This window comes from Myxine glutinosa, chromosome 5 (assembly GCF_964187855.1).
Source record: "Myxine glutinosa chromosome 5, kmMyxGlut1.1, whole genome shotgun sequence".
Lineage (NCBI taxonomy): Eukaryota > Metazoa > Chordata > Myxini > Myxiniformes > Myxinidae > Myxine > Myxine glutinosa.
This window is the reverse complement of record NC_136265.1, coordinates 32,360,608-32,384,199: the sequence shown is the minus strand read 5'-3', so window position 1 is coordinate 32,384,199 and position 23,592 is coordinate 32,360,608. Positions and strand designations below refer to the sequence as shown.

Sequence of the window (23,592 nt, the reverse complement as noted above, 5' to 3'; positions counted from 1 at the left end):
TCCAGGCACAATTGGAAGGATCCCTGAGTTTTAAAAGGAGGAGGAAAAGTCAATAACAATGCAATCATTTCCAATAAACTAAGACCGATTGCACTCATAAAATCAAGATTCAGTTTGTTCCCTCGCTGAATGTCCCGGTGCTCTGTATAACTGTCACCAAATCCAACTATCCACCAGAAACACCACCGTTTGTTCTTCTTGTCCAATGCTGCTTATATACAGCATTTGTTCCCGTGTGAATGGTGCGACTCCTCGGATTGAAGAGAAGCTCCTCCGTCTGTCTCGGTCGTGCTGTATTTGTCTTGGTTGGATGCAATTACTTCAAGAAGGAAAGAAAATGCTTCGGCTACGTTGATGTCACACTGGGGGAAGAAGGGATGGGAAAGGAACGGAAGTGATGCGGAGGATGTCGGTTTTATACTCCCTTAATTGCGTTCTGCATCCACAGTCAATAATGTTACAAGAACCGAGTTACTATGCACATGTCATGTCTTCAAGAAGTTTTTCAAACAAATCTCAGCAGATAATACGTAGTTACGAACAGAAGTGTAGGCCAGTGGGATTTTGTGTTTTTGGCGGATCAACACATTGCATTAACATGTATAAAGTACTGCGGAACGATCTTCACATGATCACCTATTCATGCAAAACTTTCGTGTGCTCTTACATTGTTCCACGCATTCTAAAATCTTTAAATTCGGCTGTTTTCACTTTCATTGTGAACTTAGTTTACATGTAGTCAGGGCCCTGAGGGATATTTTGGTTCAAATTCTTCCAAAAGCATCAAATTTGGCGCAGATGTTGCCCATGCCATACTCTTTCGATTTTTGACGGGCGCCAAGGGCGGTATGATCCGGGGACCATACCGGTCCATCCCGCCATGTCACCTGACCTATGACGTCATAATTAGGATACGCATCCAATCACATGGCGTACTATAAGTGGTCAAAGTTCAAAATGAATCGATCGAAAAATGAAGGCAGGGATCCATTTTTAAGGTTTTCATAAAATCCAATATGGCCGCCAGGTCACATGACCTATGACGTCATATTTATGACATGTATGCAATCATGTATACATGAACTCGGATCATGATCGCACAAAAATTAAACACAAGGATATGGCATACAGTTCATAAAACATCAAAATCCGTACCTTTGTAATTAGACTGATGAACTGCATTTGCCTGAAAATTAGGAAATAGACATGTAAATATTTCCTCTAATTGTCAAAAATAATGTCAGAGTTCGATTACCCAACCCAGAAACATAAAATGGTGAACCTCGCGTAAATCTTGACAAAAAACTCAAAAACCGACATGTTTGACTCAAAAATGACCTTTAAGATGACCTTGAGGGTTGACCTTGACCTCGAATCATCAAAATAACATCATAATTGGATTCCTCGACCTCGAAAACCCCTGAAAAGTGGTATCATACATGATTCCAACCCTTTGGGTTATTTCACTGATTTTCCTCTAATCTGGGTGGCGGCCATTTAGTATTTCGTCAATATGGGGCCCCCGGGGGGGGGGGGGCGCCCGTCTTGGCGCCCGTCAAAAATCGAAAGAGTATGGCATGGGCAACATCTGGGCCAAATTTGGTGCTTTTGGAAGAATTTGAACCAAACGGCCCCAAAATATCCCTAAGGGCCCCGACTACATGTTCATGTTCGACTTTGAGGCCTCACCTTAGCGGAAGTCTCAAAGCAGGCAGAAAATCCAAGGTCTTTGCAGAACATTTCCAATGCTTCCAATGGCAAAGCACTTCCAAACAGTCTCTTTCCCTGAGTATTCTTTACCTCTTCTTCAGCCTTGCTCACCTTCTTCTTGACGTTATTGTCAAGATCTATTGAGCTTAATCTATCGGCATCATTTCCTCCATCTTCCCTGTTCTCAGTTTCTTCAATTTCCGCATCTTGGTCCGTGCATTCACGCACTGGCTGCTGTTCCCATTCTTGCTCTCCTTCATTGGTCCACAAGTCACACTTGTTGAAAAGTAGAATAGCAGGAAGCATATTCCCATGCTGTTGAGAGTCTAATTCGTGTTTCCAGCAAGCTGCTCCTTCTAAGCTGGCGCTCCAAGCGCTCCAGGAAAGTCGCCTAGGCCTATTTGCCATCATCCGACTTTCAAGCTTTTCAGAATTTCTTGCCTTTTTGCTGGATTCTTCATCGACACACATGTCTCCCATTGGCTCTTTGGTGTTGCATGCATCACCGAGTTGATCATTCGATTCTCCGTCGCTCTGCACCAATTCTCCGGTCTCTTTAGTCCTCATCAAACCGTTATCCATTGCTCTTGATTTCTCCGAGTCTGCGCTTACAAAATCAGGAAAGATGGAAGGTGCACAAACCACAACAACTCCGAGGGCATCTCGATAAAAAGCCCGAGAGAGACGAGCGAAGCGCTCTTGCCCTATGAGGGAATACAAACGGTGGGGGAGGTTAGTGACATTGAATACAAGAAAAATATTTGATTTATAAATTTTAAATAAACTAGATGCAGTAAAAAAAAAAAAACGAGAACAGCACTCTTCGACGTCGCAGCGTCGACCAATATACCTCTGCCCACATTATTACATCATTATACATACATGTACCACGTATGATTTACGGTAAATCACTTCAGCTGTTCTCAAGCATCACATTTTTACCTGACATGACATCTGACCTTTGACCTTTGACACCGAAATCTAATCAATTCATCTTTGAATCATAAATATATACTTATACCAAGTTTGGTCAAAACCCCATCACTGGTTCGCAAGTTAGCTCAGGAACAGAATTTTACCTCACGGGATCTCTGACCCTTGACCTCTTGACCTCATAATCTAATCAGTTAACCTTTGCATCATTAGACATACTTGTACCAAGTTCGACAAAGATCCTTTCAGCCATTCTTAATTTATCACGGAAACGAAAATCTATGACGGACGGACAGACGGACGGACGTATTGACAGGCGGACGGACAGCTGGATGGACAACCCACATACAATGAAAAAAAGAGGTATAAAAATTTGTCGGCAGAGGGAATTTATTTATTTATTATTATTTTCTGATTTATTTGTTACCTAGGAGACATGCTGAATGGAGAAGGTGGATCAGACTCGGCAATGGTTGCTGGAGTGAGATGTGTGATGGAAGAAGTTTCTGGAATTGAGTGGCGTGCTGACGAGGAGGGGAGTGTCGTTGAAGCCGAAGGGAAAGGTGTATGCTGCGTGTGTGAGAAGTGTTATGATTTATGGGAGCGAGACATGGGTAATGAACGTAGAGCAGCAACGAAGGCTGGAAAGGGTGGAAAGGCGAATGGTTCGACGGATGTGCGGAGTATCGTTGAGAGAGAGGAAGACAAATGCATCGGAACGGAAACGAACGGAAAAACGGAAAAAGGAACGGAAAAAGCATCCCCATACAATATTTACCTCTGCCACCTAAGGTAGACGGTTATGTTTTCACCCCTGTCTCCCTGTCTGTCTGTGAACAGGATATCTCAAACAGATGTGGACGGATTCGGATGAAATTTGGTGGACAGGTTGGTTGTGTGGCAAGGACGAAGCGATGAGATTTGGGTGAAGATCCGGATCCGGCTACTAGAATTTTAAAAGTGATTCTTCACCGTTGAGAGATAGGGCAAAAAACGATATATAGCAGGACATCTCAAAAAGTTGTGGACGGATTTGGACGAAACTTGGTGGACGAGTTGGTTGACGACGAGAACAAGCCGATTAGATTTTGGTTCAGGTCAGCAGATCCGGCCTATCAGTGGGATACAAAACGTAAAGTGTTCAGCCTGGCGGAGGTATGCACTGTACCCACGGAGGTATATAATAAACCTGGAGAGCCAATGACGGCTGTCGGCTGAAGCTAGCGGAAGTTGCTTGGCGGCCATATTGGGAAGCCGATTGTGTCTGCGTCCGTGTTTTATCTCACAATCAGCTGATCTCACAATTTCTGATTCATTTTGGATGCTTACCGACTGTAAGGAGTCTTATTTGTGAACGCGCTGTTTCAAAATGCCACAGTGTGTTGCATTTGACTGCACAAATACCTCAGGGAAGGCCTCCACATGCACATTTCACAAGTAAGTGACAAACCGCGATCGCGGGTGTTCTGCTTTTTCAGTTTTTGGCGTGGTCACGGTGGTGGGGCTAGGTAATTAAGTTTCAATGTAGTTTCAATGAAGTTTGAACACTGTGTTTGAATTTGATGATGTTAGACCACGCGCAGGGTGTGCAATACGACACATATCTCAAATATAACTGTATTGTGTATTCACTAGGGCTATGTGAGTATGTCAGACTGATGTCTGATTGACTCATTCATTGATTCAGATTGAAGTATCGAGATTGACTCGTCAGCTCGTGATCATTGTCAAGTGATTTAATTTGTGATGAGCTTAACTTAATTGTCCAGTCTACTACTGTCAGGGTTTCCATGCCCTCCTGTGTCACTCGTGAGCAGAAAGAGCAAATGGGGGTTACTTGTGGAAGGTACGAAAGTCCGACACATGGCAAACATTAGCAGATGAAGTTGTATTTAACTATACATATGAAACTCAAAATATTAATTTGATATGGAGTCGTTTTGACTCGGATGTTTTGACTGCCCTCTGAGGTTTTGACCCGCAACCACATTTTGTGACCACAATGTATTTTGTTTCAAGGTTTCCAAAGGATAAGGACTTGTGCTCTCGATGGACATCTGCCCTGAGAAGGGAGTCCTTCTACCCCACCCCAGGCACCACAGTTCTGTGCAGTGATCACTTCAATGAGAGTGACTTCGACAAGACTGGTCAAACCGTCCGACTGAAGCCGAAGTACTCGAAGTACTCGATGCATGTCACATGCTTAAACTTGCAAGAAACTGTCTTGGATCCATGAAAATGATGGAGGATGGCAACAAAAAAGTCATCGCGTGGAAATACATCCAGGCACTCTTTGATCTGCAGAAGAGGGAAGGCTTGCGTCTGGGAAATAAGCTCTCCCGGAAACACATCGAGTGGAAGAGCAATGTCATGAAGGTGGACACAGCCGCTCAGACATTGAGCACTAGTGTGGCAGATGCAATTCGGTTTTGCAGGGACACTTTGCAACTATCAGAATTTCAGGGCAGTGAGGCTACCTGCCAATACATTGAAACATTGGACAAACTGTTTGACATTCTAAATTCTCGCAATCCATTGGCACGAAACTACAAGGCACCACTCATGACATCACGAGAAGGACTTTTCCTGCCATTCCTGGATACTGCCTACAGTTACTTGTCCAACATCAAAAACATGAATGGTCAAGTTATGACCAATACGCGTTTGAAAACCCCCTTCATTGGTTTCATGATCTGCATAGAGAGTGTCACAATTTTGTATTTCACATATGTCAAACCTGCCTCATCTCCCCTGCGATACCTGCTTACGTACAAAATGAGCCAAGACCACATTGAACTTTTCTTTGGAGCGGTCCGCATTGCATGTGGAAGTGGGAATAACCCAACGGCCCGGCAGTTTGTTGCCGCATATAAGCGCCTCTTGATGCGACATGACATCAAGTCTGCAAGTGGGTTGCCCTTTGTCTGATATGGCGAGTTCACCAACACTTCATGTAAATATTTAAACTGTAAAAGATGTGTTGCATGAGATGTCTATATCTCCGCTCCATTATTCATGTAACAATTACCATGTCCTGCTGAACGTTCCATTGCAACATGTAAGTCTTGTATGTTATGAATAGCAAAAACTTCCGAAACCCAAGAATTGTGTGGGTTAACTACATGACAGCGTTTCATGTCATTTATGTGACTGGTTTCTAACATCTCGGTAATAGAAACATACACATCTTAGTTACAATATAATGACTGAATTAAGTAACATCATATAACATGACAACAAATCAGATCTTTATATTGAGGAATATTATAGAACAAGCCAAAGAATGGCAAACGACGATGTACCTCAATTTTATAGATTTCTAGAAAGCTTTCGACTCCTTGCCCAGAGAAAGTCTGGGTCATAATGAAGAAATACAGCATACCTGGAAAATTAGTGAACCTTGTAAAAGCCCTTTACCAAGACTTTCAATGTGCGGTCGTCGACCAAGGTGAAACAACAGAATGGTTCAAGGTGAAGACAGGAGTTAAACAGGGGTGTAACATGTCAGGATTCTTATTCCTACTAGTGGTGATTGGGTCATGAGAAGGACGATAAAGAACACCGAGCGGTAATTTTGGGCACTTTTTTTTCAAACAAGCTCTAAACCATTGGATTCCCCAGGAAAAATGCGTCTACAATCAACTTCAAACTTAATGAACACCATTTCCTTAAAGAACGGGATTCTGAGCCCGAATATCAGTTCAAATATTAGTATTCTATATTAATTAAATAGTCGGCGGTCCTAAAATTCGCTCCAGCTGCATCATCAGTGCGCCACGCCTTTGCTTTGACAGGCTTTGTTTACAAAACAATCGGCTTCCCAATATGGCCGCCAGACTATTTCCGGTGGCTTCACGGCGGCTAATGCTGCGAGGTGGCCAATTGGCTCTCCATATTATATACCTCCGTGACTGTACCTAGTGTCGATCTCGATGGTTAGAGAAATATCTGTATTTTTAAAGTGGTGCCTCCAGATTCAATCAATAACTAATCATGCAGGTGAAGACTACTAGTTTAATCCTAGTTGTGGATGAATCTGCCTTTGGACAAAATGCCAGACAGAATAAAAAAAACCTCTCCAAAAAGAATTCTCCAGAAACCGGACACTGCTTATTTCAAACTGTGAAAGTGGAAACACTTTTTGGGGGCTCAAAAGGTGATTCATCCCTGTGATTAAGCGACAAACATGAATATTATTCACTCTTCATTTTACAGGTTTATACCCATTTCCTATGCATCCACTTTTCCGTTCCTCTATCCTTACCAGCAATGTCCCACAACTCCACACTGCACCACCTAAAAGGTCCATCCTCATACGTCTTCCTGTAGAAATCTGCACCGATGGTTTGCCTGTAACACTGGACAGAACGACAGACACATATCAGTCCATAAGATGTCATAAAATACATAAAATATCATATCGATTCGGAAAGTATTCACACCCCTTGACTTTTTCACATTTTGTTGTGTTACAGCCTCAATTTAAAATGGATTAAATTTAAACTTTTTGTCACTGTTCTACACAAAATACCCCATAATGACAAAGTGAAAACATGTTTTTAGAAATTTTTACAAATCTATTGAAAATTAAATACAGAACTATCTAATTTACATAAGTATTCAGCCCCCTGAGCCAATACATCGTAGAAGCGCCTCTGGCAGTGATTACATCTTCGAGTCTTTTTGGGTGTGTCTTTATCAGCTTTGCACATCCAGATTTGGCGAGTTTCTCCCATTTTTCCTTTCAGATTTGCTCAAGCTCTGTCAAGTTGGATGGGGAGTGTCGGTGAACAGCAATCTTCAAGTCTTTCCACGGATTCTCGATGGGATTCAAGTCTGGGCTTTGGCTGGGCCACTCAAAGACTTTCACATTCTTGTTCTGAAGCCATTCCAGTGTTGCTTTGGCTGTATGCGTGGGGTCATTGTCCTGTTGGGACTAAATATTCACCGCAGTCTAAGGTGGTTGTGGGTGGTGGTGGAGGTATGCATGCAGCCTGTGGCTATGCTGCTGATGCAATACCCCCATTACCAGTCAGGTGGTACTCATTTTTTGACCTGAGAAGGATGACAGGCTGAGTCAACCTAGCTGGAGTTAATTGAACATGACAGGGGCTTCAACTTCAACTCAGGACTTTCAGATCTCAAGCCAGCCACATTAACCCTAATCAGGCCGGGTTATTTTGGACTTTTTCAAAGCCTGGGGGGAGGGGGAGGAGGGGTGGATTCCCTGGCAACCGTAGATCCGATTTTTGTAAAATTCGTGTATCAAAACGTGTGCAAGAGTTGAACAGAAAAAGTCATGAAAGCTCAGCATGAGAAAAAATAATTTTCTGCGAAATTATGGCAAAATAAGTAGAGAGGGTGGGGGACGGAATCCACCCAGCCTGATTAGGGTTAACCGTCAAGGCCACACCAGGCTTGGTCGAAGGTCTTTTGCAATTTGAAGCAGGTTCTCCTCAAGGATTTGCCTGTATTTGACTCCATTCGTTGTTCCCTCTATCCTTGTCTTGCAGTCATGCAAGTCTTGCAGTCCCACATAAAACATATGATAAAGGGAGCGGGAGACAAGATGGGGATAGGGGGAAGTACACAAGTACAACATTTGAGAGCAGGGACATCGGGAGATCTGTGGGAGAGAGAGGGCTTGGGGGGGATGAGGCATGTGAAGGGGGGTGGGGGGGTGGTGGGAGAGGTACAAAAGACATGGACACTGCTCAGGCTTCCTCCACAAGTCTTGCAGTCCCTGCCACTGAAAAGCATCCCCATAGCATAATGCTGCCACCAGGATGCCTCACATCAGGGATGGTGTTGGATGGGTGATGAGCTGTGCTGGGTTTCCTCCAGATATAGATAGCGCTTTGCATTCAGGGCAAAGAGTTCAATTTGCTGCTCATCAGACCACATAATCTTTTGCCTCGTGCTCTCAGAGTCTTTCACGTGAGTTTTTGCAATCTCCAGGCGTGCTGTCACGTGTATTTCTCAGGGGTGGCTTCAGTCTGGCCACTGTGCCAAAAGATCTAGATTTGTGAAGTGCTGCAGGGACTGTTGGTCTTCCAGCATGTTCTCCCATCTCAGCCAAGGAACTCTGTAGTCTGTGTAATTCCATATTCTTTCCATTTCCTAATGATGGAGATCACTATGCTCTTGGGAACTTTCAACACTCTAGAAATTATTTTATACCCTTCCCCAGATCAATGTCTCCTCACAATTCTATATCGGAGTTCTATGAACAGTTCCTTAGACTTCATGGTGGAGTTTCTGCTCTGAGATGCACTGTGAACTGTGGAACCTGATATAGAAAGGTGTTTCTTTCTAAATCTTGTTCAATCAATCGAATTGGCCACAGGTGGACTCTCCAATCAAGTTGTATAGACATCTCAAGGATGACCAAAGGAAATTGGATGCACCTGAGATCAATTTCGAGTGTCATAGTAAAGGGGTTGAATACTTATTGACTCAAGATATTTCAGCTTTTCATTTTTAATTAATTTGTAATAATTTCTAAATTCCCCTTTGTCATTGTGTGGTATTATGTGGAGATCAGTGACAAAAAAAAAATCTCAATTTGATCAATTTTAAATTCAGGCTGTAACAACAAAATGTGAAAAAAGTCAAGGGGTGTGAATACTTCTTGTGGATTTGATTCCACTGACTCAGTGGAAATTTCCACACCCTGTGGCAGAATGGTGAGCTGCCCAGGAATGGTTAATTGGCACGGAACCTTCACGATTTGTCATGAACCCTTTGAGGCTCTGTCAAGACTATGGGCTCAGGTTCTTTGATGACCACTACCAGTGAAGTTTGGGATAGTGGTGCAGGCGTGTTGGATTTTCAGACGGCAAGCTCTTATTTTGTACTTAATGAATGCCTTCTGCTTGTCCGTAATTGCACTGCGTCTGTGTCTGCTTCTACATTTACAAAGGAACAAATAGGGAAACTTCCAATAGCAGAGAGCATCTATCCTGGGGGTGAGGAGCCAGGGTTTTAGAAGAGATCCATGTACGAGTAGATGAGGTGAAGAAGCAGGTGGAAAAATTCCAGGATGATAATGCTCCAAGACCGGATAATATGCATCCTCGAGCATTGCTCTGTTTGTTGGATGCGTTGGATGTTGGACCGGATGTTGGAAATGTTTGGATAGGTGGATAAGTTGGGTGTGCGACAAGGAAGAATTGTTTTGATTTTGGTGAAGATCCGGATCCGGGTCTGGATCAGAGAACTTTATAATATTTGAAGTTGAAGTGCGGTGCTATGCGCACGACTTGTTTGCCAAGAAGAGAAGCAACAACGCGGGTAACAAAAAGAGTCTTTATTCCAAAGCTCAACTATAGCACTGACTCGCTCGGGGCTACGCGCCCCGTGTATATCTCGAGGCCACGCCTACCCCTGGGGCGTGGCTCACACCCTCTTGGTGCGCGGAATGATGTCACCGTGCCAGCGAGCCATCGTGTCCGCCACACGCGCCCCCCAGAATTCCCGCGCACCTGAAGGGTCAGTTTGCGGGGCAAACGGATGACCCGGCCGAAGCGCCCTCTGGCGGCTGGTGGCGTCTGGGATGCCACCGGCGGCACCTGGGATGGGTGCAGGACCGGGGGGGGGGGGGGGGGCGTGCCGGCGGGGCTGGACAGTGTCGGAGGTCCGCCCGCCGGGGGGCGGCCGAGCCACCGGCGGGGGGTGGTCCACGTCGAGGTGGGCCGGCTTGAGGCGGTCCACGGAAACGCGGTCAGGAGTACCGCCGTCGGCACCGGGGCGAACCTCCAGGCGGTCTCCTGCAGTGCGGAGCGCTGCTGCGCCACGGACCATGGTGCCGTGGAGTCGGGGAGGAACTCGCCTGGCACCCGCAGCGGTTGTCCGAAGACCAACTCCGCCGCGGATGCGCGCAGGTCGTCCTTGGGCACCGTCGGGAAGCCCAGCAGGACCCAAGGGAGCCTGTTGACCCAGCCGCCGTCGCGGAGGGTGGCCCGGAGCGCGGCCTTCAAGGAGCGGTGGAAGCGCTCGCACAGGCCGTTGGCCTGGGGGTGGTAGGCCATGGTGCGGTGCAGCTGGACGCCGAGCCCCCACGCGACCGCCCCCCAGAGCTCCGAGGTGAACTGGGGGCCGCGGTCAGACGAGATGTCCGAGGGGGCGCCGAACCGGGCAACCCAGGTGGCGATGAACGCCTGCGCGACGTCCGCCGCCGTCATCGCCGCCAAAGGCACGACCTCCGGCCACTCGGGTGGTGCGGTCCACCATGGTGAGGACGTGGGTGAAACCCCGCGAGGGGGGCAGAGGTCCCACCAAGTCCACGTGAACGTGGTCGAACCGACGTTCGGGCACCGTGAACGGGGCCAACGGGGCCTGGGTGTGGCGGTGCACCTTCGCGCACTGGCACGCGAGGCACGTCCTGGTCCAATCGCGGACGGCCTTCCGGAGGCCATGCCAGACGAACTTGTCGGCGACCAGCCTCTGGGAGGCCTTCGTGCCCGGGTGGGACAGGCCGTGGATGGCGTCAAAAACCCGGCGCTGCCAGCCCGCGGGCACAATGGGGCGAGGCCGCCCGAGGGAGACGTCGCACAAGAGGGCCATGCCCGCGCCGTCGAACGGCACCTCGGTGACGCGGAGGCCCGTGACGGCGGTCCGCCAGGCCTGGACATCGGGGTCGGCGGTCTGGTCTGCCGCCATCCGGGCATAGTCGATCCCGAGGTGGACTGCGTGGGCGACGGACCGGGAAAGGCAATCCGCCACCGGGTTGTCCTTTCCCGCGACGTGCCGGATGTCCGTCGTGTACTCGGACACGGCCGAGAGGTGACGCTGCTGCCGGGCCGACCATGGCTCGGCGACCTTGGCCATCGTGAAGACCAGGGGCTTGTGGTCGACGAAGGCCGTGAACGAACGGCCCTCGAGCAGATGGCGGAAGTGCCGGACCGCCAGGTGGAGCCCGAGCAACTCGCGGTCGAAGGTGCTGTACCGGCGTTCGTGCGGGCGAAGCTGCCGGCTGAAAAACGCCAGCGGTTGCCAAGCACCACGCACCCATTGCTCATGCACTGCACCCACCGCGTAGTCCGACGCGTCGGTGGTGAGGGCGATCGGTGCATCGAGCGCCGGGTGCGCGAGCATGGTGGCTTTAGCCAAGGCGAGCTTCGCGCCCGCGAACGCCGCGTCCATCTGCTCGGTCCAAACAACGTCACCTTTGCCCGGCTTCCCCCGGAGGGCCTCGTGCAGGGGACGCAGGAGCTGGGCGACGCGGGGCATGAAACGGTGGTAAAAGTTTACCATGCCCAGGAACTCCTGGAGCCCCCTGATCGTGCGGGGGCGCGGAAACCCCTTGACCACCTCCACCTTTGCCAGTAAGGGGGTAGCCCTGTGCCTGGTGATGCGGTGCCCCAAAAAGTCGATTTCGGCGACGCCGAACCGGCACTTGGCGGGGTTTACGATCAGGCCATGCTGGCCCAGGCGTTCGAAGAGCGTGCGGAGGTGGCGGAGGTGCTCTTCACGGGACGCGCTTGCAACGAGGATGTCGTCCAGGTAGACGTAAACGCAATCCAAGTCGCGCAAGACGCTGTCCATCAACCGTTGGAACGCCTGAGCCGCATTCTTCAACCTGAAGGGCATCCGAAGAAACTCGAAGAGGCCGAATGGTGTAATGACGGCCGTCTTCGGTATGTCCTCCGGCCTGACGGGGACCTGGTGGTATCCGCGGATGAGGTCCACCTTAGAAAAGAAGGGCATTTTCGCCAACTGGGCGGAAATGTCGTGAATGTGAGGGACCGGGTAGCGGTCGGGGGTGGTGGCATCATTGAGGCGGCGGTAGTCGCCGCACGGCCGCCATCCCCCGCCGGGCTTCGGCACGATGTGCAGTGGCGACGCCCAAGTGCTCTTGGAGTGCCGTACGATGCCCAGCCGCTCCAGCGTAGCGAACTCCGCCTTCGCCACCGCGAGCTTCGTCGGCTCTAGGCGGCGTGCCCGGGCGTAGACCGGTGGCCCGACGGTGGGGATGTGATGTTCCACCCCGTGCTTTACGGCCACCGCCGAGAAGGTGGGCCGCGTGAGGGCTGGGAAGCTGGCGAGGAGGCGGGTGAACTCGTCCGCTGCCGGAAGCATACAGACCAACCTCGCCGGGACCGAACCGCTCAGCAAGCCGCATGGCGAGCCGCTCGGTGAGCCGCTCAGGGAGCTGCCCAACGAACTGCTCAGCGCGCAAGCGAGCGAGCTGAACGTTTCGGCCTGGACGAGGCGTCTGTGCTTCACGTCCACCAACAACCCATTTGCACATAGGAAGTCCGCACTGAGCAATGCCATGGGCATGCTGGCGGTTACGAACGTCCATTGAAAGCGTTGCCCTCTGAACCGCAGGGAGAGGCAGTGCTTCCCGAATGTGCGTATGGGTGTACCGTTGGCTGCAAGCAATGCGGGGCCCCGGCCCGCGGTTCGCTTGTCGGACATGGAGGCGGGGATAACGCTCACCTGTGCGCCTGTGTCGCAGAGGAAGCGACGCCCGGACAAGGTGTCCGTGACAAAAAGGAGGCTGCCGGAAAGGCCGACCCTCAGGGCCGCTACCGAGCGTCGGCTCGATCGTTTCCCGACTTGCCAAACGAACACGGCGGGCAACAATTCCTAGCCTTATGGCCAAACCTGGCGTGGAAACGGCACCAGGTTTGCGGCGGAGGCGGAGGCCGTGGCTTTCGCGGTGGTCGTGGGCGGGGCGTGGCGGCGGCCACGCGGTGTGCATCGGCATCAGCCTTGGGACCCACGAGGTGTGCAGCAGCATCAGCCTCGGGATCCGCTACAGCCGCACCGACTCTCGCCCGTGTGTCACATGCCGCGAAAAACATGTCGGCCTGGACGGCCAGAGCGCGGGGTTCCTTTATTTTGGAACCGGCCAACGTGAGGCGTACCTGTGCCGGCAGCTGGCGTAGAAAGAGCGCCCGGAATAAAAAATCCGGGGCTTTGTCACCCAGCAGCGACAGCATGTAGTCCATCCGGACCGATGGTCGTGTGTCGCCGAGTTCGGGAAGGTCCAGGAGGCGGTCGGCCCGTTCGCACTCTGTGAGGCCGAACGTGGCGATGAGGAGACGCTTGAGCGCCTCGTACCTGTGGTCGGCCGGTGGGTTCCGCAGGAAGGACACGACTCGGGTGGCTGTGCCGGGCCCGAGGGCGGCGACGACGTGGTAATAACGCATCTCATCCGCCGTTAGGCCTCGAAGTCGGAACTGTGCCTCGGCCTGCACGAACCATACCTCGGCCTGAGCTTCCCAAAACTCGGGGAGTTTCACCGCGACCGCGTTGTTTGACATTGGCGCGTTCTGTTGGTCAGCGGCGGCTGAACCAGCGTCGAGGTCACCAGTGAAGTGCGGTGCTATGCGCACGACTTGTTTGCCAAGAAGAGAAGCAACAACGCGGGTAACAAAAAGAGTCTTTATTGCAAAGCTCAACTATAGCACTGACTCGCTCGGGGCTGCGCGCCCCGTGTATATCCCGAGGCCACGCCTACCCCTCGGGCGTGGCCGACACCCTCTTGGTGCGCGGAATGATGTCACCGCGCCAGCGAGCCATCGTGTCCACCACAAAGTGATTCTTCACTATTGCCTGATAGAACCAAAAGCGATAAATAACATGATATTTCAAAAAGTTATGGATGAGTTATGACTAAACTTGAGGGATCAGTTGGTTAGGCGACAAGAACAAGCCGATTAGCTTTTGGTTCAGGTCCGAATCCATATCCGGCCTTTCGGTGGATGGAAAATGTAAACTGTTCAGCCTGGTGGAGGTGTGCGCTCTACCGAGTACCGTTCTAGTTACTCCCACCAGGGAGTAATGCATTCGATCATGTCTGTACGTGTGTGTGTTCGTATGTTTGTGAACAAGATATCTGGAAAAGTTCTGAACGGATTTGGATGAAAGTTGGTGGGATGATTGCCCTTGGGATAAGGAAGAATTGATTAGTTTTTGGTGAAGCTCAGGATATTATTCCGGATCCAGGAATTTTTTGAAGGCTTGTTTACCATTGGAAGATAGGGCTCATTTTTTTAAACATTATCTTCTATATATTCTATATTTAACATTGTGATATGAAAATAGTTTTCATATTTGTTGTAAATGTAGCTTAAACTCGTGGTTATGCGTTAGAGCGGTGTATTTTGTCAGCAGCGTCGTCTTCAAGGTTCTTTTTTTTTCTTTCTAATAAAGACATATTCTGTCATTTTAAAACCAACAAAGTGTGTATTCGGTTTCCCCGTTTCATAAAATGTATCGTTTGATACGTATAATGCTTTAAGACTGTTTTTTTGTTTGTTTGTTTGTTTTTAACCTCAGAAGAGATATCAACATTTAGTTTACCTCAGCGAATGTCAATCGCGGTGTCAGTATTTGATGAACTTATAAAGACTTAGGTGAGTTATAAGTGTGACCAGCATGTGCACGGGATTCTTCCCATAATAATGAGTGGTCGCATTAGCTTGTACGACTTAAAATGAGCGAGTTTTGTTTTGACGTTTGGGCCAGTTTTACATGTTGTATCCCTAAGGAATGAAACGAACGTTTTCCTGGCTTACAATTTTATTTGAAGTCACACATTCCTCAAAATACACTCACTTATATAGAATTGAACGCTGAATCCGAAAATGTAAGTGAAATTGCCTTGTGTTTTTAAACATTATCTTCTATATATTCTAAATATATATCTGTGCAGTGTCTGCCTTGTGTTTTGTCTTGTCTTGTGTTGTCACTGAACTACTCCCTCAAACTTTTGTGAAATCGTACTATTCCAACTTGACCCACGGCGGGAGTATGCGCTCGACTGAGTGGCGTTCTAGTTAATAATTTAATCAACAATTTAGATCGTCAGGTGAAGGGTCTGCTTTATAAATTTGCAGATGACAAAGCTTGGTGGTGATGATGGAGATGACAGAGAGGTTGGTGATCAGATTCAGGAAAGTGTAGATCCTTTAAGAGATTGGGCAAATGATTGGCAGATTCAGTTGACCCTAAACAAGTGTAAGGTATGAATAACGAAACTAGAGACTACATGATACACGGGGCAATCTTAGGGCGTGTCACAACACCTGGCCAAACTCTCTCGCCAACCCGCACCGGGAAAGCACAGCGAGGACACCAAGACCCCAACGTGGGTTCACGGAGGCCTTCGTTCTGCAACGGAAGGAGGCTGATGATGGCGGGGATTTATGAATGGTATATTTAATAGGTATTTATTTTGCTCGGCTGATCTTAACCTTCCAACATTTCCCAAAATTAAAATCGCCGATTGTGCTTCGCTCCAGTTCCAGATCTCTGTGGATTCTTTCTGTCTTCTACCGACTCCTCTCCGGCCTTGCTGCCCCAGCTCTCTCTGTGCTCTGTCCCGCAAATATTCCTACAGGTCGCACAAGATCTGCCTGCAACCCTGTGATGGTTAAACTGCCAAAATCAAGACTCTCTGCTCACCTTCACTCCTTCATTCCTCTTTACTCCCGCCTCTGGAACAAACTCCCTCACTCCCTTCAATCCCACTCCACCCTCCAGGTCTTTAAAACAGCAGTTCACCACCATCTCTTATCCTCCCCCATCCAAAACCTTGATCTTTTCTACCCCCGTTAATTCACCCCAGATCCACTTTTTTGAAATACCAACTTCTTTCCTGGAAGTTCTAGCAGTGTCCATGTGTTTTATACTTCTCCCACCTGCCCCCCTTTCCCATGCCTCCCCCCTCCAAGCCCTCTCCCTCCCACAGATCTCCCGATGTCCCTGCTCTCAAATGTTGTACTTGTGTGCTTCGCTCTGTCTCCCCATCTTGTCTCCCGCTCCCTTTATTGTATGTTTTGTGTTTTATGTGTCAGTTTGTCTTTTTGTGATCAGCACGAGCCTCGATCTTGCGTACCAAAAAAAAAAAAACCCAAAAAACATTTGTACCAGCTCATTCATTTAATCATCCTTGATGTTATTATTACTGAAAGACTCGTCATGTCGAGTTTGTAAAAATGAAATAAAACTTTAAAAGTGTGTTCACTCCGAGGATAAATGTAAGATATTCATACCGAGCTGTTACTCTCAGGAACGTTATATCTCGTTTAGTATCCACATTGGGGGATTGTATGGGACTAATGAGGTGGCTGAAGAGATTTTTGAAAATAAAATAAATACATACTGCCAGCTTTCATTTGTCCGGTGATATCCTGCATGATTCGACACTTTGTCCGACTAGTTTGAAGATCTAGAAATAGGAAATAAAAGCAAGAAAAGGGAAGAGAAGTGGAGAAAGGATTGGAGGAAGGGAAGAGGAGGCTCGGAGAGTCAGGGCTGAAACGGTTGATCGGTGGGAACGAGGAAGGGAGTGTTGAGGTGGCAAATGGGGAGGAGGGTGGAGGAGCATTGGAATGGGGAACTGTGATGCGTTGGAATATTTAATGTGCATAAAAACTCATAAATCAAATGATTCACATAAACAGCTGTTTGGAACACCTGCGGACCGACACGGAGGGCTGATTAGTCCCGGTTTGAATCCCGGTCAGGTGGGGTTGAGTAGGTCTGTCATCCTTCAGAGGTTGGCAAAATGAGTACCAGGGTACTGGTAATAGGGACACTGCATCAGCGACACAATCGCGCCCTCAGCCAATCCTGTGCTGCATATGAAAGAAGAAGAAGAAGAAGAAGAAGCACCCAGGACTGTCCATGAAACAAATTCAGGGAGCCTGACTGTCAGCAGGAATAGGTGGTAGGTTAATTGATGCTGTTCCTAGCTGTTGCAGTTAATGTAAAAGTACAATCATATCTCGTAATGTCTTTCTCCCCCACAAGTTCCTCCGCGAGTCTCATACACCGTCAAAGAAAAGGGACGAATTTGCCCCCAAATACTTTATAGGGGACAAACATTTTTTTTTTTACTTCACACTTACATCCCCAAACTCTCCTCTTGCATATCTCCGCACAAGGGAGCTTTTCCCCGTGGCAGCATCTCCCAGGACGAGCAGCTTCACACGCTTCCTTTGTGACTCGACCATCTCACCTCCTTCAAGGTCCTCAGTCGACAGGACGACGCAGAGTCCAGCTGTGATCACCTGGCAGTACAGCCAGTCAGAAATTATAACAACATTTATGAGTTACCTTCTTATCGCATGTTGATCTCCTGCCCCTCCCTTCCCCCTTTTATATGAATGCACACATGTTCTCCTTTCCTCTCAAAACCCCTTCCCCTTTTATTCCCTCGCTCAACCCCTCTTCCCAATTCATTCCCTTACCCTTCTCCAAGACAAATCTGCGTACGTAACTTGCAGGTGACCATGCCATGTCATTAAGGCTCAGGTTTTGCCTTAACACAGAATCAGACAGAAAGTGAGTGAGTGGCACGCAGATAGTTTGGGGGTGGCACGCAGATCGTTTGGGTGTGGCACGCAGATCGTTTGGGTGTGGCACGCAGATAGTTTGGGTATGGCACGCAGATAGTTTGGAGGTGACACGCAGATAGTGCAGATAGTTTGGGTATGGCACGCAGATAGTTTGGGTATGGCACGCAGATAGTTTGGAGGTGACACGCAGATAGTTTGGAGGTGACACGCAGATAGTGCAGATAGTTTGGGTATGGCACGCAGATAGTTTGGGTATGGCACGCAGATAGTTTGGGTATGGCACGCAGATAGTTTGGGTATGGCACGCAGATAGTTTGGGTATGGCACGCAGATAGTTTGGGTATGGCACGCAGATAGTTTGGGTATGGCACGCAGATAGTTTGGGTATGGCACGCAGATAGTTTGGGTATGGCACGCAGATAGTTTGGGTATGGCACGCAGATAGTTTGGGTATGGCACGCAGATAGTTTGGGTATGGCACGCAGATAGTTTGGAGGTGACACGCAGATAGTGCAGATAGTTTGGGTATGGCACGCAGATAGTTTGGGTATGGCACGCAGATAGTTTGGAGGTGACACGCAGATAGTGCAGATAGTTTGGAGGTGACACGCAGATAGTGCAGATAGTTTGGGTATGGCACGCAGATAGTTTGGGTATGGCACGCAGATAGTTTGGGTATGGCACGCAGATAGTTTGGGTATGGCACGCAGATAGTTTGGGTATGGCACGCAGATAGTTTGGGTATGGCACGCAGATAGTTTGGGTATGGCACGCAGATAGTTTGGGTATGGCACGCAGATAGTTTGGGTATGGCACGCAGATAGTTTGGGTATGGCACGCAGATAGTTTGGGTATGGCACGCAGATAGTTTGGGTATGGCACGCAGATAGTTTGGGTATGGCACGCAGATAGTTTGGGTATGGCACGCAGATAGTTTGGGTATGGCACGCAGATAGTTTGGGTATGGCACGCAGATAGTTTGGGTATGGCACGCAGATAGTTTGGGTATGGCACGCAGATAGTTTGGGTATGGCACGCAGATAGTTTGGGTATGGCACGCAGATAGTTTGGGTATGGCACGCAGATAGTTTGGGTATGGCACGCAGATAGTTTGGGTATGGCACGCAGATAGTTTGGGTATGGCACGCAGATAGTTTGGGTATGGCACGCAGATAGTTTGGGTATGGCACGCAGATAGTTTGGGTATGGCACGCAGATAGTTTGGGTATGGCACGCAGATAGTTTGGGTATGGCACGCAGATAGTTTGGGTATGGCACGCAGATAGTTTGGGTATGGCACGCAGATAGTTTGGGTATGGCACGCAGATAGTTTGGGTATGGCACGCAGATAGTTTGGGTATGGCACGCAGATAGTTTGGGTATGGCACGCAGATAGTTTGGGTATGGCACGCAGATAGTTTGGGTATGGCACGCAGATAGTTTGGGTATGGCACGCAGATAGTTTGGGTATGGCACGCAGATAGTTTGGGTATGGCACGCAGATAGTTTGGGTATGGCACGCAGATAGTTTGGGTATGGCACGCAGATAGTTTGGGTATGGCACGCAGATAGTTTGGGTATGGCACGCAGATAGTTTGGGTATGGCACGCAGATAGTTTGGGTATGGCACGCAGATAGTTTGGGTATGGCACGCAGATAGTTTGGGTATGGCACGCAGATAGTTTGGGTATGGCACGCAGATAGTTTGGGTATGGCACGCAGATAGTTTGGGTATGGCACGCAGATAGTTTGGGTATGGCACGCAGATAGTTTGGGTATGGCACGCAGATAGTTTGGGTATGGCACGCAGATAGTTTGGGTATGGCACGCAGATAGTTTGGGTATGGCACGCAGATAGTTTGGGTATGGCACGCAGATAGTTTGGGTATGGCACGCAGATAGTTTGGGTATGGCACGCAGATAGTTTGGGTATGGCACGCAGATAGTTTGGGTATGGCACGCAGATAGTTTGGGTATGGCACGCAGATAGTTTGGGTATGGCACGCAGATAGTTTGGGTATGGCACGCAGATAGTTTGGGTATGGCACGCAGATAGTTTGGGTATGGCACGCAGATAGTTTGGGTATGGCACGCAGATAGTTTGGGTATGGCACGCAGATAGTTTGGGTATGGCACGCAGATAGTTTGGGTATGGCACGCAGATAGTTTGGGTATGGCACGCAGATAGTTTGGGTATGGCACGCAGATAGTTTGGGTATGGCACGCAGATAGTTTGGGTATGGCACGCAGATAGTTTGGGTATGGCACGCAGATAGTTTGGGTATGGCACGCAGATAGTTTGGGTATGGCACGCAGATAGTTTGGGTATGGCACGCAGATAGTTTGGGTATGGCACGCAGATAGTTTGGGTATGGCACGCAGATAGTTTGGGTATGGCACGCAGATAGTTTGGGTATGGCACGCAGATAGTTTGGGTATGGCACGCAGATAGTTTGGGTATGGCACGCAGATAGTTTGGGTATGGCACGCAGATAGTTTGGGTATGGCACGCAGATAGTTTGGGTATGGCACGCAGATAGTTTGGGTATGGCACGCAGATAGTTTGGGTATGGCACGCAGATAGTTTGGGTATGGCACGCAGATAGTTTGGGTATGGCACGCAGATAGTTTGGGTATGGCACGCAGATAGTTTGGGTATGGCACGCAGATAGTTTGGGTATGGCACGCAGATAGTTTGGGTATGGCACGCAGATAGTTTGGGTATGGCACGCAGATAGTTTGGGTATGGCACGCAGATAGTTTGGGTATGGCACGCAGATAGTTTGGGTATGGCACGCAGATAGTTTGGGTATGGCACGCAGATAGTTTGGGTATGGCACGCAGATAGTTTGGGTATGGCACGCAGATAGTTTGGGTATGGCACGCAGATAGTTTGGGTATGGCACGCAGATCGTTTGGGTATGGCACGCAGATAGTTTGGGTATGGCACGCAGATGGTTTGGGTATGGCACGCAGATAGTTTGGGTATGGCACGCAGATGGTTTGGGTATGGCACGCAGATGGTTTGGGTATGGCACGCAGATGGTTTGGGTATGGCACGCAGATGGTTTGGGTATGGCACGCAGATGGTTTGGGTATGGCACGCAGATGGTTTGGGTATGGCACGCAGATGGTTTGGGTATGGCACGCAGATGGTTTGGGTATGGCACGCAGATGGTTTGGGTATGGCACGCAGATGGTTTGGGTATGGCACGCAGATGGTTTGGGTATGGCACGCAGATGGTTTGGGTATGGCACGCAGATGGTTTGGGTATGGCACGCAGATGGTTTGGGTATGGCACGCAGATGGTTTGGGTATGGCACGCAGATGGTTTGGGTATGGCACGCAGATGGTTTGGGTATGGCACGCAGATGGTTTGGGTATGGCACGCAGATGGTTTGGGTATGGCACGCAGATGGTTTGGGTATGGCACGCAGATGGTTTGGGTATGGCACGCAGATGGTTTGGGTATGGCACGCAGATGGTTTGGGTATGGCACGCAGATGGTTTTGGTATGGCACGCAGATGGTTTGGGTATGGCACGCAGATGGTTTGGGTATGGCACGCAGATGGTTTGGGTATGGCACGCAGATGGTTTGGGTATGGCACGCAGATGGTTTGGGTATGGCACGCAGATGGTTTGGGTATGGCACGCAGATGGTTTGGGTATGGCACGCAGATGGTTTGGGTATGGCACGCAGATGGTTTGGGTATGGCACGCAGATGGTTTGGGTATGGCACGCAGATGGTTTGGGTATGGCACGCAGATGGTTTGGGTATGGCACGCAGATGGTTTGGGTATGGCACGCAGATGGTTTGGGTATGGCACGCAGATGGTTTGGGTATGGCACGCAGATGGTTTGGTTATGGCACGCAGATCGTTTGGGGGTGGGTGGCACACAGATAGTTTGGTGGTGGGTGGCATGCAGATCGTTTGGGGGTGGGTGGCACGCAGATAGTTTGGGGGTGGGTGGCATGCAGATCGTTTGGGGGTGGGTAGCACGCAGATAGTTTGGAGGTGGGTGGCACATAGATAGTTTGGGGGTGGGTAGCACACAGGTAGTTTGGAGATAGGTGGCACGCAGATAGTTTGGGGGTGGGTGGCATGCAGATAGTTTGGAGGTGGGTGGCACACAGTTTGGTGGTGGGTAGCATGCAGATCGTTTGGGGGTGGGTAGCACACAGGTAGTTTGGAGATAGGTGGCACGCAGATAGTTTGGGGGTGGGTGGCATGCAGATAGTTTGTGGGTGGGTGGCACGCAGATAGTTTGGAGATAGGTGGCACGCAGATAGTTTGGGGGTGGGTGGCATGCAGATAGTTTGGGGGTGGGTAGCACGCAGATAGTTTGGAGGTGGGTGGCACACAGGTAGTTTGGAGATAGGTGCCACGCAGATAGTTTGGGGGTGGGTAGCACACAGGTAGTTTGGAGATAGGTGGCACGCAGATAGTTTGGATGTGGGTGGCACGCAGATAGTTTGGAGGTGGGTGGCACACAGATAGTTTGGAGGTGGGTGGCACACAGATAGTTTGGAGGTGGGTGGCACACACATAGTTTGGAAGTGGGTGGCACGCAGATAGCTTGCGGGTGGGTGGCACGCAGATGGTTTGGAGGTGGGTGGCACACAGATCGTTTGGGGGTGGATGGCAAAACGCATAGCATTGAAAGTGACCCAAGAGGCAGGAGCGAGTTTGGTTTATTCGCAGCTTGCCTGCTGATGTTGTGGTCATTTTTGGCAACGTCGTTTTCAATATCTGCGTACGTAATAAGTAGGTCAGTAGGTGCCACCACATACAAGCTCGGGCAGGAATTTTTCCAGGGTGCCGGCGATAACTCGCCAACTCCTTGCAAAGGACACAATGGGGTCTTAAACGTACACCAACTAATTCCGGCAGACGGGACAACCGGCTTAACGTCCATCCGACATTGACGCATCACCCTACCCGTGAAACACCGTCGGGATTCGAACCCAGAGGCGAGTGTACATACATCTACCGATCTCGGCCATCCTACCACATACAGTACAGGTACATGCAATTATATATCGTGGATTGTGATCATACCTGGTGGTTGTGATCAATCCGAAAAGAGGTACCACCATCCACGTACGCTGCCCATCATCATCGTCGTCGTCTTCATGCCACGTTTAGCCTTTAGAGCTCACCTTCATACGCGAATGGAGCACCTGTCTGAGGTCTGATCACACCTGCGTACACCTCATTACAGCAGTTTCCCCTAATCCGTTCCTCACTGTTACCTTGCTCTATAGTACAGTTTCTCCAGGTGCTCTCTGGGGCACCACTGCCTCTACCTGTGGTATAAAACGGAATGGAGTCGCAGTCACCTGCCAAACCGGTTGTTACCTGCATGTCAACTTCTGCTTACACTACCACGTCATGGAATAGAATGCACATCACGTGACCAAGTTTTCTTTTGTTCTCACGTGTTCCAGGTGCAATGCAAACATTTCAAAATGGAATTCCTCAAAACGTGTTTTCGAAGAGCAACAAATACCATGAATAACGGAAGGTTGCTTCCTCCTGCTGGGTTCCTCTTCGCACCCCACCCAATACACACGTGTACAGCACAGGTATGATTGCAGGTTGAACGACGTGTTATTGTCATTGTGTGA

The 23,592-nt window shown here is 49.3% G+C and overlaps 1 protein-coding gene across 2 annotated transcripts; it reads right to left on the bottom strand.

Annotated features, from left to right (window-relative positions):
* Positions 1-15: 15 nt before the first annotated feature.
* Positions 16-23,296, bottom strand: LOC137428625 (ras-related protein Rab-32-like). 2 transcript variants are annotated; one of them, XM_068118530.2, is made up of 5 exons: positions 23,024-23,296; positions 17,511-17,672; positions 6,908-7,001; positions 1,690-2,414; positions 16-362 (listed from the first exon to the last, which is right to left on the bottom strand). In XM_068118530.2, the coding sequence occupies exons 2-5, from the start codon at positions 17,613-17,615 to the stop codon at positions 213-215; spliced, it is 1,074 nt and encodes a 357-aa protein (XP_067974631.2). In that variant the 5' UTR covers positions 17,616-17,672; positions 23,024-23,296; the 3' UTR covers positions 16-212. The 2 variants fall into 2 exon arrangements, with proteins under 2 accessions (XP_067974631.2, XP_067974629.2); XM_068118528.2 differs by having other exon boundaries at positions 17,511-17,662; positions 23,024-23,252.
* Between the last annotated feature and the right edge of the window lie 296 nt (positions 23,297-23,592).

Excerpts from the sequence above, each read along its gene's own strand:
- LOC137428625 (XM_068118530.2), bottom strand. The coding sequence starts at position 17,615 with ATGGTCGAGTCACAAAGGAAGCGTGTGAAGCTGCTCGTCCTGGGAGAT. Across the intron at positions 2,415-6,907 it reads GGAGTTGTGGGACATTGCTG|GGCAAGAGCGCTTCGCTCGT; the intron begins GTAAGGATAGAG and ends ATTCCCTCATAG. Across the intron at positions 363-1,689 it reads GCTTTGAGACTTCCGCTAAG|TGTGACATCAACGTAGCCGA; the intron begins GTGAGGCCTCAA and ends TTCTTCCCCCAG.